Source organism: Vitis riparia, chromosome 16, assembly GCF_004353265.1.
Source record: "Vitis riparia cultivar Riparia Gloire de Montpellier isolate 1030 chromosome 16, EGFV_Vit.rip_1.0, whole genome shotgun sequence".
NCBI lineage: Eukaryota > Viridiplantae > Streptophyta > Magnoliopsida > Vitales > Vitaceae > Vitis > Vitis riparia.
Window position 1 is genome coordinate 571,698 of NC_048446.1, and position 19,347 is coordinate 591,044.

The window sequence follows — 19,347 nt, forward strand, 5'->3', positions numbered from 1 at the left end:
TAATATTTATCAAGACTTTAATTTGAATGATTTTTTTAAGTCTCTTATGTGATTTATAGGAATTTACCGCAATTCTGTTCATTTAGATTTATCCAACTTAGGTAAGGGAATTTTGTAAAAGTATATAAAAAATGTTTAGATAAGTTTGAAATATTAAAATTGGGAATTATTTTGATTTGACTATATTTGTACTTTATATGTATATTTTGGTTATCTAACCTTAGTCAATAAGGGAAAAGATGCTGACCTTTGTCACCTTTGGTGGAGATAATGATGATAAAAAACTTACTAGGGTAGTTACTAATTCATGGTATACCATTAGATTGGTTTCGATTTCAACTATTAACATGTAAGGAACATTTGAGGCTAGTCACTTTTATAAGTCCTACTATGATGGACACCTCTGTAAGTCCCACTATTATATATGTACACTTCTGTTAACAATCAGAATTTTATTTTGAATATATGCATGTTTATCAAGAAATTTGATTTGATACTTTCATGAAAAAATAGTACGTGTAATACAAGTTTGTTTCGTACAATTGCACTCATGTTACAAGCATTTCCTATTTCATTTTTGGGGAAAAAAATGTTCTTGATCTCTACCCTGAGCTTTCAAATCACTTATTATTAAATGTTTTCAAGCACACTTGATTCCGAGAATGAGTGACATGAGTAGGAAGGGTTCAAAAAGCTCTTTTATTTGTTTAGTTTTGAGACTAGTTTATTTGGATTTTAGTGATTTTTTATTTTCTACTACTTTTGGGAGAATTGTCATAATTAGGATTTATGGATTTTGTATGTGAAGACAAATTTTTAATTAAGACTTTTAGGTAAGCTTAATTACTACTTCAAATAGGTTTTGTGATTAGCATGTTGCTAATTATTCCAACTTATTGGATCATTTTTATGTCAAGCCTTTGAGTTTTACATGTGAAATAACTATGGTGTCCTAACTTTGTGGTTTGGGTCATCACACAATTATATGTATTAGTGTAGTCTCTCCCTAGTTGTTAATAAGACATTTAATACTAAAGATTTTGAGCAATATCAAACTTGTTGCCAAATTTTCAATTATCAATCCCACGATTTTTTTTTTAATCCAAAGAAAGAAAAACAAAAATAAGAATGAGAAATCATTAAAAAAATAATGATAAAAAGTGATGATAAAAAATTAAATTAAAAATACATATTCAGAACGATGGAGGATAGCTAGTATAGTCAAGAAATCATTATAAGGTCTAAAAGGCTCCCAAATTAAGAGTTCGTTTGACAGTGATTTTTGAAAGTGTTTCTAACATTTTTAACACTTAAAATTTTATATCATTCAACTGCTAAAAATATTATAATTTTTTTTTAAAATTACTATCAAACACACTTTAAATTTAATAAAATTGCTATTCAAAGTAATCAAGCCAAATGCTCCCTTTTTGGTCAGAAGTCTTTAAATCCACTTTGTTTCCTAGCCTAGACTTGAAACCTAGCTTCCATATCCTTTGTTATATAACAATGAGGACCATTATTAACAAGTTATGAAACAAACATGGGACCAAGTGTGGAGGTACTAGAGTTTGTTTCTTACATCTCTTTGGGTCTCGATGATCAAGGAATCTATATATATATATATCTAAGTTCAATAGAAAGAGAAAGGGAGTTAAGAATAAGACTATTGTCAAACAGTGGACTCTATTATATTTTTCCTCTTATTTCCTCTAATTTCTTAATGTAAACTAAAAACATACATAATAATAATAATAATAATAATAATAATAATAATAATAATAGATGCGGAAAAACATGATGAGAAAAAACCTAACCTTAGAGAAATCTCTTCTTATTTCTCTATATGTGTGGACTTTGTAGAAGAATGTCTCACCCAATTGAGAGAAGTCCTTTTCCATTTTTTGTTTTTTGTTTTCTCTTGGTTTTAAAAACACAAAAATAGCTTATTTTGCATTTTAAAAATTATTTTCTTTTTAATCTCATTTTTAAAATTTGTACCTAGAGATTAATAAAGGCCAAACACAACTAGAAGTTAAACCGTATTTTATTTTTAAAAATAGAAATGAATTTTTAAAACTTCCTAATCAATAATAAAATTTTCAACAACTTTAAAGTTTATTTGATCACATAATTTAAAAATTATTTTTTATTTTTAAAAATAAAAAACTGTTTTTAAATTTTCAAAAATCCTTTTGTTTTTAGCTAGAGTATGATTACATCATTTATTATTATTATTTTTTTAACGAGTTCGGATTTGGAGATATAAATTACATTACGTAGGCCAACAATTTCAAATGCCACCAACCCATTGACCGCACACCACAGTTGTCTTGGGGTCTGACCAGTACGAACATACGAGCTCCATTCCTAAATCCACATGCATATCACGTTGCAGCATCTGAGCCTTTAGCGTAGACAGATCAAGGGTCGGGATTGGTTTTCAACAAACCCCATGAAGCCACTTTGCCATCCCGCCCACCTACCATTGACCTGTGGCATTTCAAAGACTCCTAGGCTCAAGGCACTCTATATAAGGAAAAGCCTCTGTCACCGTACTTCTCAGGAAACTCAGAATTTCAGAGCCCAACTTTCAGATTTCCTCCAGTTCCTCTCTCCCTCTCTCTCTCTCTCTTTCCTTCTCGGTTGTCGAGAAAACCAGCTTTTTGAAGTTGTTTCTTTGTGGGGATTCTAAGATATGGATGCAACGAACTGCCATGGAAGCAACAAGGTGGAGAGTTTCTGCGTGAGTGATCCGCTGAACTGGGGAATGGCTGCGGAGACGTTGAAGGGAAGCCATTTGGATGAAGTGAAGCGCATGGTGGCGGAGTACCGGAAGCCGGTTGTTCGGCTCGGTGGTGAGACGCTTACGATATCGCAGGTGGCGGCAATCGCCGGGCGGGAGGGGGATGTGGGTGTGGAGTTGTCGGAGACGGCGAGAGCGGGCGTGAACGCGAGCAGTGAGTGGGTGATGGAGAGCATGAGCAAAGGCACCGACAGCTATGGTGTCACCACTGGGTTTGGTGCCACTTCACATAGGAGAACCAAACAAGGTGGTGCCCTGCAGAAGGAGCTCATCAGGTAAAATTACTTTACAGTGGTTTTAGAAAATACTTCATAAAAGCACTTTTGGACAAATATTAGTAGTTTGAATCACTTTTGAAAAGTGAAAAAATTACTTTTAATATTTCGCAAAGGAATACTTGATAGCCGATGTTTTAAAAGTCGGTGTTAGGATACGTGAGTTAATGGCCACCAGTCAACTTTGACGTGTTAACTTATTCATATCTCTTAATGAATCCAGTCCTTTTTGGTTACTTTCTATTATCTAAAACAGTTGTTTTGATTTGAAAACTTGAATTGGTTGGTGATGTGCTGGGTTGTTGATGCTTGATACAGGTTCTTGAATGCTGGGATATTTGGGAACGGAAGAGAGTCATGCCACACACTGCCTCACTCAGCAACAAGAGCCGCCATGCTCGTGAGGATCAACACCCTCCTCCAAGGCTACTCCGGCATCAGATTTGAGATTCTGGAAGCAATCACCAAGCTCCTCAATCACAACATCACTCCATGCTTGCCTCTGCGTGGCACCGTCACTGCCTCCGGAGACCTGGTTCCTCTCTCCTACATCGCTGGTCTTCTCACCGGCAGGCCTAATTCCAAAGCTGTCGGACCTTCCGGTGAAGTTGTCAATGCCGAAGAGGCCTTTAAAATGGCTGGGATCGAGTCGGGATTTTTTGAGTTGCAGCCTAAGGAAGGCCTGGCTCTTGTTAATGGCACTGCAGTTGGCTCTGGCTTGGCCTCTATGGTGCTTTTTGAGACCAATGTGCTGGCAGTTTTGTCTGAAGTTTTATCCGCTATTTTTGCTGAAGTGATGCAGGGGAAGCCCGAATTCACTGACCACTTGACTCACAAATTGAAGCACCACCCTGGCCAAATCGAGGCTGCAGCCATTATGGAGCACATTCTAGATGGAAGCTCTTATGTGAAAGAAGCTAAGAAGCTACATGAGATGGATCCTCTGCAGAAGCCGAAGCAAGATCGATATGCTCTCAGGACTTCACCTCAATGGCTTGGCCCACAGATTGAAGTCATCCGAGCATCAACTAAATCCATCGAACGGGAGATCAACTCTGTGAATGATAACCCCTTGATCGATGTTTCCAGGAACAAGGCTCTACATGGTGGCAACTTCCAGGGGACCCCAATTGGAGTCTCCATGGACAACACCCGCTTGGCCATTGCAGCCATTGGGAAGCTTATGTTTGCCCAGTTCTCAGAGCTTGTCAATGACTTCTACAACAATGGATTGCCATCAAATCTCTCTGGAAGCCGAAACCCGAGTCTGGATTATGGTTTCAAGGGAGCAGAAATTGCCATGGCTTCCTACTGTTCAGAGCTCCAGTTCTTGGCCAATCCTGTTACCAACCATGTCCAAAGTGCTGAGCAACACAACCAAGATGTGAACTCCTTGGGCTTAATCTCCTCCAGGAAAACAGCTGAAGCGGTGGATATCTTGAAGCTCATGTCTACCACATACCTAGTGGCACTCTGCCAGGCCATTGATTTGAGGCATTTGGAGGAGAATTTGAAGAGCACTGTGAAGAAGACTGTAAGCCACGTAGCTAAGAAGACTCTAACCACTGGAGCCAATGGAGGACTCCATCCATCGAGATTCTGCGAGAAGGACTTGCTAAAAGTGGTGGATAGGGAACATGTATTCGCCTACATCGATGACCCCTGCAGCGCCACATATCCACTGATGCAGAAGTTAAGGCAAGTTCTGGTGGAACATGCGCTGAGCAATGGTGAAAATGAGAAGAATGGCAGCACCTCAATCTTCCAAAAAATAGTGGCATTCGAGGAGGAGTTGAAGGCCGTTTTGCCCAAAGAGGTTGAGAGCGCAAGAGGTGGTGTGGAGAGTGGAAACCCATCCATTCCGAACCGAATCAAGGAGTGCAGGTCATACCCATTGTACAAGTTTGTGAGGGAGGAGCTGGGAACAGGGCTGCTGACTGGTGAAGAGGTGAGGTCACCAGGGGAGGAGTTTGACAAGGTGTTTACTGCAATGTGTGAGGGGAAGATCATCGACCCTCTTCTGGATTGTCTCAGTGCTTGGAACGGTGCACCTCTCCCAATCTGCTAGGGGATTTCACCCTTCCACATACTCTTTATTTTCCACTTCCAATTTTCTTTCATCTCTGTTTGTAAAACTTGAGATTGTCTGCACACCTTCAATTTTCTGATACAAAAATTGTTTATATTAATTGTTGGCTATATGGAAGCTCTGATAGCAATTTGTTGGAGTAAATGGATTGTTGTAATTAAAAATATCTACAATTTGAACTCTTATACCAATATTTTGGAATAATGGGATTGTAGTAAAAATATCAACAATTTGACCTTGAGGTTTTACAAATTTTAATTGCACTTCTTTTTTTATAACGCGCTTTCTACTAGAAAAATATCTTGTATCAGTGTGCTTGTTTCGATCATGAAATATTAAACTTTTTTTATAATGTAATTGATAATGGTCATGCATTAACCTTCCCAGGTGAGGCTCCTGGATGTATCTTTGTTAGATTCAATATCTTTGTTAGACTCTCCAACTTGTTGTTTTTGATTAAGAGGTTGTTATTTTCAGCTAGCGTAAAATTTTGATTTGTTATTGGAATGATTTTTTCATAACGTGGACTCATTTCATAGCTTATCTTGTCTTGTAATAGTTTCTACATTATAGGTCAACAAGCAAGTTCAATTGTTTAGTTCCCATGCAATTAGTGGAATCTGTAATGTTTCCAAGGTGGATAGTAGAAAAGATTTAGGTCGAGCACTATACATACTAGAACGGTTAGAAATGACCATTATGGTTTTGACAACTATTCAACTTTTTTGCTAGAATGCACATTTAAGGACCTTCTGGTTAAAGGTTTTACCATAAAGATGATCCATGCTCATAGATAAAAGTTGGTCTGGTGCAAAGTTGACCCATACTCGAAGGCAAAGTTTGACTTAATAAGAATGAGTGTGACCTATACTTGAAGATATAAAGGTCAACTTAGCACAAAGATGATCCGTTTTCAAAAGAGTGAGGGGTTAGTTTTGCACTAAGATAACTTTCACATACAACCATAGAGGGTATTTTAACAAAGGAATCTCTTTAATGAGAAGGATTTATGCTAGTTTTATTTAGAGTTCTTAGTAGAGATACCTTTAGAATTTTTTTTTTAGTTGTTCACCTTGACAATTTATTCTTGACTAAACTATCAGTAAAGGCTTTTGTCTTGAGACTAACTTGGCCTTTGGTTTTCAATTGGAAGGTTTTCCTAACTCATGAGATGTAGTTTTTCACCATTTTCCTTTTCAGAATATAATAAATAAGTTAGAGATCATAAAATAGGTGTGTTTGAGAAGACTTATTTGAACTTCAATCGATTTCTTGCTTGGTTGATAAGATTTCCTTCCATTTAGTTGATGTGCATGTGAGTTAACATCAAGATCATTCTTATGCTTTCTGATGACTTCTCATAGAGGTTGAGTAAGTTAGGTGACCTCTTATGGTGCATCTAATTTATGAACACCCAAGGTACTTTGAAGTATATATGTTTGTCCACTATATGCTGCTAGTGACTTTTATAGCTTCTTAATTTCATACAAGTGCCTTTGATTGAGTGTAAAACCATTAGCAAGTTTCACCAGATAAAAAGGGTCCTAAACTTCTGAACAGGTTGAGTAAGATGCAATATGTCTTAAGTGGTCGTTTTGATAGAGGTTTAGTTGTCAACTATGAGAAAGGGTGTCTTAGCTGGTCGGTATACACCGAGTTGCTTTGTTGGTCTTTGAGAATGGGATACCTCTGGTTACATGAGATGAAGATTGTTTGGTTTTTTGTACTATGGGCTTGTAACTAGGTCACTGATCATTTTCTAATGTGTAGTAGTTGTTGAATCGCTATGCTCCAAATTTCAAACTTCTTCTCTTACTGTACAAATTTTATTAGGTATACCCACGAAAAAAGAGGTCGTCATAGCACCTGGGGCTTATGTCATGGACCCTATAGGTTTTAGGTAGACATATCTCCTCAAAATTCTCATCATATTCCATCGTTACTCTCTCAACATGAAACTAAAGGAGTACTATTTTGATCCATTTTTGCTTATTTTCAATTCCATATTTCTGAAACTTCAAAGCTAATATTCTTTTGAATATCACACAAGATAAAAATGATTGAAGAAAAGATTACAAAAGGAAAAGAAATAAAAGAAAACTCCCTTGGAATGATTTGTTTGTAGAATATATTTTCATATTTGAATCAATCAAATGATGCAAAAGTTGAGTTGGATAGAATGTGAAAGTGCAAAGAATTTTGTCAAATCCAATAGCTTTGAACGACTAAATCCCCATTTTATCTCAAATTGAACAAGAGATGGATTAAGGCTAGTTCCAATCTCTTCTTCCCAAACTATTTTTGCAATGGGTCTTGCCACCCACCATATACTCACCTATTAATATGATATTGCTCTTTGGTCCCAATTCAATCGGTCAAAATTGTCGGAGGAAGGCATATTGGTTTTGTAAGTTGCAAAAACCAATCATGTATTTATACTTGGTCAAATAATTTTTCATTAAAAAATAGATTAAAAAAATCATATGATTTAAACATGTGAATATAAATAAAAATTGTATCTATATCATATGAAGATACATATGAAAAAGTCTAGTCCATATATTGTGAATGGTAGTGAAACTTGTATCTATGTGACATATACCATCTACGTATTAATTTATGAAGTTTCCATCCATTTATAATTTATTTTTAAAAATTGATAAAAATTATTTTTACTTATTTTTTAAAAACTATTTTACGTATTTCTTTGTTTTTAAAAATTAAAAATAAAATAACAGTGATCAAATAGTGTAATAAAATTTAAAAAATATTTTTTTACTTTTTAAAATAGAAAACCGTTCTTTAACTTCTTTTGGACTGAGTATGCCAAAAATCGTATCTATATCATATATTTATGTGGCATATACCATCCACATATTAATTTTTAAAGCAAGGTTTTCATTTATTTTTAATTTGTTTTTAAAATTTGATAAAACTAACTTTACTTATTCTTGTTCTTCGGTGTTCTTTGTTTTTAAATATTAGAAATAAAGAAGTAGACCGTTTTTTAACTTCTTTTAGGGAGCGTATGCTCAAATGATTTTCCTTTTGTTATTTTTTAATCAAGGAATTGAATTACATTAAGTAGGCTAACAACTCCCACAACCCACCAACCCTTCGGCCGCACGCCACATTTGTCTTGGGTTTTGACCAGTAAGAACATCCGGGCTCCATCCCTAAATCCACATGGATTCCACGTCACGCTGCAGCATCTGAGCCTTCCGCGTAGACAGATTAAGGGTCTGGATTGGTTTTCAACAAGCCCCATGAAGCCACTCTGCCGTCCCGCCCACCTACCAGTGACCCTGTGGAATTTCAAAGACTGCAGGGCTGAAAAGTTCTATATAAGTAGAGGCTTCTGTATACACCTTAGTAAACTCAGAGCCCTACTCACTAGTTCCTCTCTCTCTCTCTCTCTCTCTCTCTCTCCTTCTTGGTTGTCGAGAAAAACCAACTTTTTAAAGTTGTTTCTTAGTGGGGATTCTAAGACATGGATGCAATGAACTGCCATGAAAGCAACAAGGTGGAGAGTTTCTGCGTAAGTGATCCGCTGAACTGGGGAATGGCTGCGGAGACGTTGAAGGGAAGCCATTTGGATGAAGTGAAGCGCATGGTGGCGGAGTACCGGAAGCCGGTGGTTCGGCTCGGTGGTGAGACGCTTACCATATCGCAGGTGGCGGCTATCGCTGGGCGGGAGGGGGATGTGAGTGTGGAGTTGTCGGAGACGGCGAGAGCGGGCGTGAACGCGAGCAGTGAGTGGGTGATGGAGAGCATGAGCAAAGGCACCGACAGCTATGGTGTCACCACTGGGTTTGGTGCCACTTCACATAGGAGAACCAAACAAGGTGGTGCCCTTCAGAAGGAGCTCATCAGGTAAAATTACTTTACAGTGGTTTTAGAAAATACTTCATAAAAGCACTTTTGGAAAAATATTAGTAGTTTGAATCACTTTTGAAAAGTAAAAGAATTACTTTTAATATTTTGCAAAGGAATACTTGATAGCCGATTCTCTCCAAAATTAATTTTACGAAAGCCACTTCCATTCCATTAAAGGTACTTTGACTAATAAACCCATTTTAGGAGTGTTTTTTTTTTTTTTAATTTAAAAAATACTTAAAGGCGCTTTTAAAATTCGGTGTTAGGATACGTGAGTTAATGGCCGCCAGTCAACTTTGGCGTGTTAACTTATTCATATCTCTTAATGAATCCAGTCCTTTTTGGTTACTTTCTATTATCTAAAACAGTTGTTTTGATTTTAAAACTTGAATTGGTTGGTGATGTGCTGGGTTGTTGATGCTTGATACAGGTTCTTGAACGCTGGGATATTTGGGAACGGAAGAGAGTCATGCCACACACTGCCTTACTCAGCAACAAGAGCCGCCATGCTCGTAAGGATCAACACCCTCCTCCAAGGCTACTCCGGCATCAGATTTGAGATTCTGGAAGCAATCACCAAGCTCCTCAATCACAACATCACTCCATGCTTGCCTCTGCGTGGCACCGTCACTGCCTCCGGAGACCTGGTTCCTCTCTCCTACATTGCTGGTCTTCTCACCGGCAGGCCTAATTCCAAAGCTGTTGGACCTTCCGGTGAAGTTGTCAATGCCGAAGAGGCCTTTAAAATGGCTGGGATCGAGTCGGGATTTTTTGAGTTGCAACCTAAGGAAGGCCTGGCTCTTGTTAATGGCACTGCAGTTGGCTCTGGCTTGGCCTCTATGGTGCTTTTTGAGACCAATGTGCTGGCAGTTTTGTCTGAAGTTTTATCTGCTGTTTTTGCTGAAGTGATGCAGGGGAAGCCCGAATTCACTGACCACTTGACTCACAAATTGAAGCACCACCCTGGCCAAATCGAGGCTGCAGCCATTATGGAGCACATTCTAGATGGAAGTTCTTATGTGAAAGAAGCTAAGAAGCTACATGAGATGGATCCTCTGCAGAAGCCGAAGCAAGATCGATATGCTCTCAGGACTTCACCTCAATGGCTTGGCCCACAGATTGAAGTCATCCGAGCATCAACTAAATCCATCGAACGGGAGATCAACTCTGTGAATGATAATCCCTTGATCGATGTTTCCAGGAACAAGGCTCTACATGGTGGCAACTTCCAGGGGACCCCAATTGGAGTCTCCATGGACAACACCCGCTTGGCCATTGCAGCCATTGGGAAGCTTATGTTTGCCCAGTTCTCAGAGCTTGTCAATGACTTCTACAACAATGGATTGCCATCAAATCTCTCTGGAAGCCGGAACCCGAGTCTGGATTATGGTTTCAAGGGAGCAGAAATTGCCATGGCTTCCTACTGTTCAGAGCTCCAGTTCTTGGCCAATCCTGTTACCAACCATGTCCAAAGTGCTGAGCAACACAACCAAGATGTGAACTCCTTGGGCTTAATCTCCTCCAGGAAAACAGCTGAAGCGGTGGATATCTTGAAGCTCATGTCTACCACATACCTAGTGGCACTCTGCCAGGCCATTGATTTGAGGCATTTGGAGGAGAATTTGAAGAGCACAGTGAAGAAGACTGTAAGCCACGTAGCTAAGAAGACTCTAACAACGGGAGCCAATGGAGAACTCCACCCATCGAGATTCTGCGAGAAGGACTTGCTAAAAGTGGTGGATAGGGAACATGTATTTGCCTACATCGATGACCCCTGCAGCGCCACATATCCACTGATGCAGAAGGTAAGACAAGTTCTGGTGGAACATGCTCTGAACAATGGCGAAAATGAGAAGAATGGCAGCACCTCAATCTTCCAAAAAATACTGGCATTCGAGGAGGAGCTGAAGGCCGTTTTGCCCAAAGTGGTTGAGAGCGCAAGAGGTGGGGTGGAGAGTGGAAACCCATCAATTCCAAACCGAATCAGGGAGTGCAGGTCATACCCATTGTACAAGTTTGTGAGGGAGGAGCTGGGAACAGGACTGCTGACAGGTGAAAAGGTGAGGTCACCAGGGGAGGACTTTGACAAGGTGTTCACTGCAATGTGTGAGGGGAAGATCATCGACCCTCTTCTGGATTGTCTCAGTGCTTGGAACGGTGCTCCTCTCCCAATCTGCTAGGGGATTTCACCCTTGCACATACTCTTTTACCTTTCACTTCCAACTTTCTTTCATCTCTGTTTGTAAAACTTGAGATTGTCAGCACGCTTTTTATTTTGTGATACAAAAGTTGTTTATATTAATTCTTGGCTATGCGAAAGATTTGATACCAATTTGTTGGAGTAATAGGATTGTGGTAAAAATAACTACAATTTAAGCTTGATACCAATTGTTGGAATGATAGGATTGTAGTACACTCTCAACAATTCGATATTGAGATTTTACAAATTTTAATTATACTTTTTTTTTATAATACACTGTCTAATAAAATGATATCTGGTATCAATGTGCTTGCATTGGTAATGAAAAATTGAATATTTTTATAATGTAATTGATAATGGTCTGCCCATGCATTATCCTTCCCAGGAGGGGTTCCTAGATGTGTCTCTGTTAAGAGTCAATCTCTTTGCTATACTCTCCAACCTATTGCTTTTGATTAAGAGGTTGTCATTATAGACTAGCTTAAGGTTCTCGATCTGTTATTTGAATGATTTTATCATGAGGTGGACTCATTCCATAGTCTATCTTCTTTTGTAATAGTTCCTAATGTTTCCAAGATGGATGGTAGAAAAGATTCGGGTTGAGCTCTCTGCATACTAGAATGGTTAGAAATGACCATTATGGTTTTAAGAATAGTTCTATTTTTTTTACTAGAATGCACATCTAGGGACCTTTTGGTTAAAGGTTTTACCATGGGGATGATCCATGCTCATATATAGAAGTTTTTCTAGTGCAAAGTTGACCCCATACTTGAAGGCAAAATTTGACTTAATACGTATAAATACAACCTATACCCAAAGATGCAGGGGTAGCCTTAGCACAAAGATGATTCATTTCCAGAAGAGTGAGGGGCCAATTTTGCACCAAGATAACTTTCACATACAACCATATAAGGTAGTTTAACAAAGGGATGTCTTGAATTAGAAGGATTAATGCTAGTTTTCTTTAAAGTTCTTAGTAGAGATACCTTTAATTAGAATTTTTTTTTTGGTTATTCACCTTGTCCATTTATTCTTTACTAGACTATCAGTAAGGCCTTTTTCCTTGAAACTAACTTGGCTTTAGGTTTTTGAGAAAATAAAGGCTATGCTTAATTAAGAAAAACACCCAAAAGGGGGGGTGAATTGAGTTTTTTTTTTTTTTTAAATTTTTTCAAACACAACAAGTTCAAGCACAATATAAACAAAAGCAAAGAGACAGAGTTAGAGAATTCAAACTCGGGTTTTGTAGTGGTTCGACACTTTCTTGCCTACGTCCACTCTCTTCAATCTCCTAATCGAGTGAGGGTTCCACTAACTTGAAGCTTCAACCAAGCTTCCAAGTTTCCAATCTTCTCACACTTGGATTTCGGCTCCAATGGGCTCTTACACAATCTCTTCAAGATTCAAACCTCTTGAAGGCTTTAACACTCAGTTTTTACAAGAATGAATCTCTCAACCTAGCTTAAGGATAGCTCAAATACAAGACAAAGCTAGGATGACACACAAGAGTGCACTAAAGGATATGCAAGTGATGATTTAGTGCACTAAGAAAGAAATGAGAGCTTTTTGATCAAGAACAGGTAGGTAGACAATTGATTGCAAGTGTTTTCTATATCATAAATGAAGTAGAGCTCTCAATTTATAGGTTTCTAAGCTTGGGAGCCAAAAAAAGCAAAAGGGAGCCTTAATCAGTCGAGCTAGGGGTCGACCGGTTCACTAGCCGTTGGAGCATTTAATGCTTGGCAGGTTACCATTGCCTTGACCAGACCTTGATCGAACCTCAACCGAGAAGGGGTTAACCTCAACCGGGAAGAGGAAGCTACTGGATGAGAGAGAATGTTTTTGGCCCTCCTCGACCGGACAAGGGTAACCGGTTTCCCAATCGGTTGAGTCGGTTGGCCAGAGCCTCGATCGGTTTAACCTTTTGGCCCCAAAAGCCTATTTTTTTCAATTCCTTTCTTTTATAACACTTAGGCAAGGTCTTTAGGTGAAATAATATGTCAATTTTAAAACGTTTTGCCTAAGGTACTTTTGATAAAACTTGGGTTTTAATGAAATCGAAGTTTTAAAAAATAAACCGAGTTTTCTAAGATGCATGAAACAGTATGAAAATCCTAAGTGCACCCATGCATTCATCTTACATTCGTTTCCTATGATAAAAAGTCTTCCCAAAGTCTTGATCTTGTATCCATTTGGTCATTTGATGAATTTCCGAATTTATACCTGAGATTCTTTACCATTTAAAACAATTAGTCACTTAACCATAGTTTGTTATCATCAAAACCTGATTAGGAGAACCCTTGGGCTAACAATTTTCAATTGGAAGGTTTTCTTAACTCATGATCACTTGCTTTAGTGATAAGATTTCCTTCCATTTAGCTAATGTGTATGAGAGTTAATATCAAGATCATTCTTGTGCTTTTTGATGACTTAGGTGATCTCTTACGATGCATCTTATTTATGAACACCCAAGGTGGTTTGAAGCATATTTGTCCACCATATGTTGCTAGAAACTTTTATAGCCTTTTAATTTCATACGAGTGCCTTTAACTAGGTGTAAAAGCATAAGCAAGTTTCACCTGATAAAAAGAGTCTTAAACTCCCGAACAAGTTGAGTGAGATGCAACATGTCTTAAGTGGTTGTTTTGATAGAAATTTAGTTATCAACTTTGAGGATGGGTATCCTAGCTGGTAGGTGTGGGTTGGATTGCTTTGTTGGACTTTGAGAATGAGGTACCTTTGGTTGCTTGAGATGAAGATTGTCTAGTTTTTGGTACCATGGGCTTGTAACTATGTCATTAACCATTTTCCAATATGTAGTAGTTGTTGCATTGGTAGGCTCCAATTTTCAAACTTGCTTATTTTGCTATACAAATATTATTAGGTATGTTCACGTGCAAGGGGGGCTAAGTTATAACACCTGGGGCTTAGCTCATAGACCCTAAGGCTATTAGTTTTAGGTAGACATATCTTCTCAAAATTCTTATCGTATTCAAGAATTACTCTCTTAGCGTGAAACAAAGAAGGGTACTATTGTGATCCATATTTGCTTCTCTTCAATCCCATATTTATGAAACTTTAAAGCTAATATTCTTTTGAATATCACACAAGATAAAATGATTGAAGAATAGATTACAAAAGGAAAATAAATAAAAGAACACTCCATTGGAATGATTCAACTTCATTTTCGATCCTTTGTGACAACTTTTTGTTCTAACTAAGGAATGCTTAGACTTTCACACAAACAGTGCCAATGAAGATGCTCAAAGTCTTCATGAATGAATTTTTATTCATTAGTTTGGTAAACACAGAGAAGGATTTTTTTCATTTGGTAGATGCAGAGAGTGATTTTTTTATGGAGGAGGAGGATCTCCTTTTGCCATTCATTTTAGGATTTATAAAGTTAGGGTATTCTATCATGAGTCAAACTCTTTCACGGGTTGACACATGGGTTAATAACCTTTTTCACTAGAAGCCAAAAGCTAGTAATATCTTCTTTTATGGGTCAGGTTTGTTATTTTATTAGACCTTGAGGTAGGTCATTGCCAAGGTACCTATTATTAGGTAAGTTGATTTTAGGTAGCTTCACTCCCCATTATTTATGGTGTTATGTATGTGTATGGTGGGTAGATAGTCAAATTGGATCTAGTTGATATCAAGACTAAAGACAATATTTAACCCATTAGAATAAATTAAAGAAACAAATATTATGAGATGAATGTAAAGTACAAAACTATTTTTAACTTGTATTACTAATTGATTTACTCTTTTAATCCCTTAAAAAAAAATTATGTTTTATGATCGTGAGTTGCATACCTTTGGATGTTATTTTGAGGGTTCATGATTCTTCATCATGGGTATGGATGAATATGACTATTCAATTGAGGTTGTATAGTTTCAAGGACCTATGGTTCTTTTCCCAAATTTTTATCTGAAAGACATTTTATATCTTTAGAATTAAAAAAAAAAGAAGAAATATTGTAGTTAAGTAGTTAGTGCGGTAGGAGTGGGTGTGGGGATGGGTCCAACTAGGATGTAAAACAATGGTAGTAATTAGAATATTGGAGGGTTGAATTTCCAGCTATAGTCATTGGTCAATGCCAAAATCATAAAGTTCCTTTCTCTTCTCCAAATTTAGTTACCATATATAGTTAATATTTAATTATTTTGTATAAAGAGTGTGCCACCTCTTGGAAGGCCAAATGGGTTAAAATTTTAAGAGGGAAATGGAAATAAAGAAATAGGAGTTTTCCATGGTGGTATAAGTAAGAGGGTATAGAATAAGGAACCATTAATTCGGGCAACAAGCATGGCTAAAGAATTTAGGCAAAGTCAATATAAGTCTAGGATAAGGACAAAGTCTCCTATTGTGCTTTTATAATGGTTGAATTTGGTTTGTTCAATGTGCTTTTCAAATGCTTTAAAGATGCAATTATAATTCTTGATGGTTTGTGCATGAATTGTACTTATATGCATCATTGGTTTTCTTTCTTAAGTGACAACATCTAATGACTCAATTTATACGAGCAACATCTAATGAATTAATGGATATGGGTTATACAATTTTATGGAGTTCTACCATAGAAAAATTTTCATAGATATCATGGTAGAGGAAATAAATGAAGGAAACATGAGAGGTGAAATATTTATACAAAAATTATAAATTAAAATTCATGAAGATATGAAAAGAAAAAGCAATGGGAACTACCCCATAAAACAAGTTAAATAGAAATTTAATAGGTTTGGCATTAAGCATTGTAAGTTTAGTAAGTTATTAAAACAAACAAGATTTAATTGGGGTGTTGAAAGAAACACTATGAATGTTACAAAGGAAGTGTGATAAAACTATTTACAAGTAAATATTAATACACACACACACATCTATATATATATATATATATATATATATATATATATATATATATATATATATATATATATATATATATATATATATATATATATATATATATGTATGTATGTATATATATATATTATTTATTTTGTTAGATACATCCAAAGACATCGCAATTTCAAAAGAGAGGATGCGAGCATATCAAGTTTTTAGGACTTACATTTAATAGATATATTAATATTGGAGTGCTTCACCATACATCCACTTAAGAACCAACTGACACTGATGATGAGATAGAATTGAAGAATCAACAAGTCATCATTGAAAACAAACTGCAATAAGTGTAGAGCATAGAAAAACAAAAAAAGAGAATAAATCACAATATGTTGGTTGTGTGTAGACCCTCCATTTTGTCCTATTAGCACATGTCCTATTACATGTTTGCTTGGTACTTTACAACAATTCCTTTATGGCCCATTACTGCTCATGTAGCTTATCTTTTCTAAGTCACCTTGGAGACTTTGGTTGAGGGACTCATCTAACCCCATTGTGATTCTAGGAAGCTTTTATTGAGACTTAGATTTTTTCCTTCCTTGTTAGGCCCATTTAGATACACTTGGCCCATTAGGCACCACCTTAGGCCCACTTAGGCACTTTTCTAGGTTTAGTTTCACTTAGATTTTTTTTTATTGTTTTTATTTATTTATTTATTTATTTTATTGATTGATTTTAGGGTTAAATGAGTTTTGATTTATTTTATCTTATCTCATTATTATTATTATTATTTGTATTTTGTTTATTTATTTTATTTTGTAGTTGCATGAAATGAATTTTTTTATTTTTGGTGGTTTGAGTTTGACACTTCGATTATTATTATATATTGCATTAGTTTAATTTATTTTTTTAATATGTCTAATATTTATTTATTTATGTATTATACCTTTTATCTATGTATTGATATTTTCTTATTTGCAGATTTAATGACTTCTTAAAATTTTAGTGAAAGGAATGTTGACTTTTAATGAAGGAAATTGTTTCGACTTTAGGGGATTCTTGCTTTCTTTATTACTTTTTTATTTTTATTTTGCATGAGAAAATTTGGGGAATGAGGAGCTGGAAAGCAACGTCCTTGACCCATTTCTCAACAAGGAGCCAAACTTTTGTTAATTTATGCATTGAGCGTAAGGCTCGGTGACGTATCATGTTGGCGAACCTAATGCCATTTATCTTTTCCCCGAAGATTTGGTGGTTGTCGGAATAGAGTATTGCACACACCAACAGACTTTAGATTACGATTTTACTCTACCGTTGAACCTTCTTCATCGAAGCATGCCAGAAATAGCACATAGCTATGATTAGTATGCAGCAAAGCAGATCAGGGTCTTCGAAAAGCCCTAGATCTCCAAGTACACAACCATTTTTATCGGTCTCAATCATAGATCCTATCAAATTGAGCAATAGCGTCTAGGCTTACATCTCTTATCACGTCATCACCAAGACAAATTTACCTGAGTACCAAGGACAAGAGAAGATTGTTATTCGATGTTACAATGATTTTGTTTGTTTACGTGACCGTCTATTTGAGAAGTACAAAGTCATTTTTGTTTCTCCTTGATCTTCCAAATAAGAGTGCTGGAGAGAAGTTTCATTTCAGTGCTGAATTTATTAAGATGAGGTGTCAAGCATTGGATATATTTGTTAACAAGATAGCATCGCATCATGAGCTTCAGCAAAGTGAGGACCTAAGAACCCTTTTTCAGGTAGATGAAGAGACGATGGAGAGAGCAAGGCTTCTCGAGGAGATCATGAATATATTGACTTTCATAGCCATTTTGAAATAGCTAGAGCTCTTGAATCGTATGACCGGATATTGAGTTCTATTCTAATCATCTATGTGGGCTCTTTGACCAAGTTAAAGCAGTTTCTTTAAGTTATGGTTGAACCTGCTAGATCTTCTCTCAAGCAGAACTCAATGCGACTTCCCCTATGGAGATCTCTCAATTATTTAGAAGCAAAACGACAATCCTCCTATCAGAGACAGTTCAATCCCAACGGAAAGAGTATTAAAAACGTCACTTCTCTTGACCATAGTGCAGTGGACATCTGAAGAGGCTGCAACATGCACACACATGGAAGGCGACCTCTCCAAAAAAGGAACACGGTACGCATGATATGGCATGGAGAATATTTTTGGGAAGGTGACTCAGCATCACATAGATGATTGTTGGCTCTATTCGGGTTAGTGAGTGGTCTTTCCATGTAGGTGGAGTCAATGGGAAGGAGTGTAGAGGACGCTCATGAGAAGGGATCACACTGGTTTTGGAAGGGTGGATTTGGGGCATGAAAGGAGAAAATAAATGATAGATGAATGAAGATGGTTTTTGGGGAAGATACAGAGAAGGAAAAGGTTTTTTTGGAAAAGGAGTTTTCAGCACGTTGAAGAAAAAAAATGCTGAGTGTAGGGAAGAGAATGAGAATGTTTTGGGAAGATAATAGAAGGTGATCGGATGTGGAGGGGTGCAGCATAATAGAGATTGATTGAGAGCGTGATAGAGATGGAATTGAGAGAGAAGAGAAATGTACAACCACACTAGTGAGAGAGAAGAGAAATGTGTAGCCGCACCATTGAGAGGGAAGAGAGAGGTGTAGCCGCACCATTGAGAAGGGAAAGAGAGGTGTAGCCGCACCATTAGAGAGAAAAGAAAGGTGCAGCCGCACCATTGGAAAGAAAAGGAAAGGTAGCTGACTGGTGGTGAACAAGACGCTGGTTTTGGAGGAGATGAGGGTTCTAACTCAGCCGCACCATTGGAGCTTTGGGGAAAACATGATTGCCTCTAATACCATGCACCATTCGGATTGCTTTGGAGCACGCATCGTCGGTTGATTTTTGATTCATCCTATCATCCACACGGTTGCCATTGTGGGAAGCATACAACATACAACCTACGCACCTATCCGACTGGGTAAGCTGATTCTTCTCTTATATTTTTTTAAATTAGTCAATATAATTTGAGAAAACAAAGGCTATGTTTAGTTAAGAAAAACACCCAAGGGGGGGGGGGGGGTGAATTGGGTTTTTAAAATCTTTTCAATCACAACAAATTTAAACAAAATATAAGCAAAGTAAAGAGATAGAGTTTAGAGAATTCAAACTTGGGTTTATAGTGGTTTGACACTTCCTTGCCTACGTCCACTCTCCTCAACCTCCTAACCGAGTGAAGGTTCCACTAACTTGAAGCTTCAACC

The 19,347-nt window shown here is 37.1% G+C and overlaps 2 protein-coding genes across 2 annotated transcripts; both read left to right on the plus strand.

Moving 5' to 3' along the window:
• Positions 1–2,562: 2,562 nt before the first annotated feature.
• On the plus strand, positions 2,563–5,411 carry LOC117933074 (phenylalanine ammonia-lyase-like). The gene is made up of 2 exons (XM_034854438.1): positions 2,563–3,081; positions 3,400–5,411. The coding sequence occupies exons 1-2, from the start codon at positions 2,699–2,701 to the stop codon at positions 5,147–5,149; spliced, it is 2,133 nt and encodes a 710-aa protein (XP_034710329.1). The 5' UTR covers positions 2,563–2,698; the 3' UTR covers positions 5,150–5,411.
• Positions 5,412–8,556: 3,145 nt separating this feature from the next.
• LOC117933076 (phenylalanine ammonia-lyase-like) lies at positions 8,557–11,434 on the plus strand. The gene is made up of 2 exons (XM_034854441.1): positions 8,557–9,043; positions 9,477–11,434. The coding sequence occupies exons 1-2, from the start codon at positions 8,661–8,663 to the stop codon at positions 11,224–11,226; spliced, it is 2,133 nt and encodes a 710-aa protein (XP_034710332.1). The 5' UTR covers positions 8,557–8,660; the 3' UTR covers positions 11,227–11,434.
• Positions 11,435–19,347: the final 7,913 nt, after the last annotated feature.

What these genes read in the sequence shown, in the direction of transcription:
- LOC117933074 (XM_034854438.1), top strand. Translation starts at nt 2,699, where the DNA reads ATGGATGCAACGAACTGCCATGGAAGCAACAAGGTGGAGAGTTTCTGC. An exon ending in CTGCAGAAGGAGCTCATCAG is followed by an intron (nt 3,082 to 3,399) that starts GTAAAATTACTT and finishes TGCTTGATACAG; the next exon opens with GTTCTTGAATGCTGGGATAT.
- LOC117933076 (XM_034854441.1), top strand. Translation starts at nt 8,661, where the DNA reads ATGGATGCAATGAACTGCCATGAAAGCAACAAGGTGGAGAGTTTCTGC. An exon ending in CTTCAGAAGGAGCTCATCAG is followed by an intron (nt 9,044 to 9,476) that starts GTAAAATTACTT and finishes TGCTTGATACAG; the next exon opens with GTTCTTGAACGCTGGGATAT.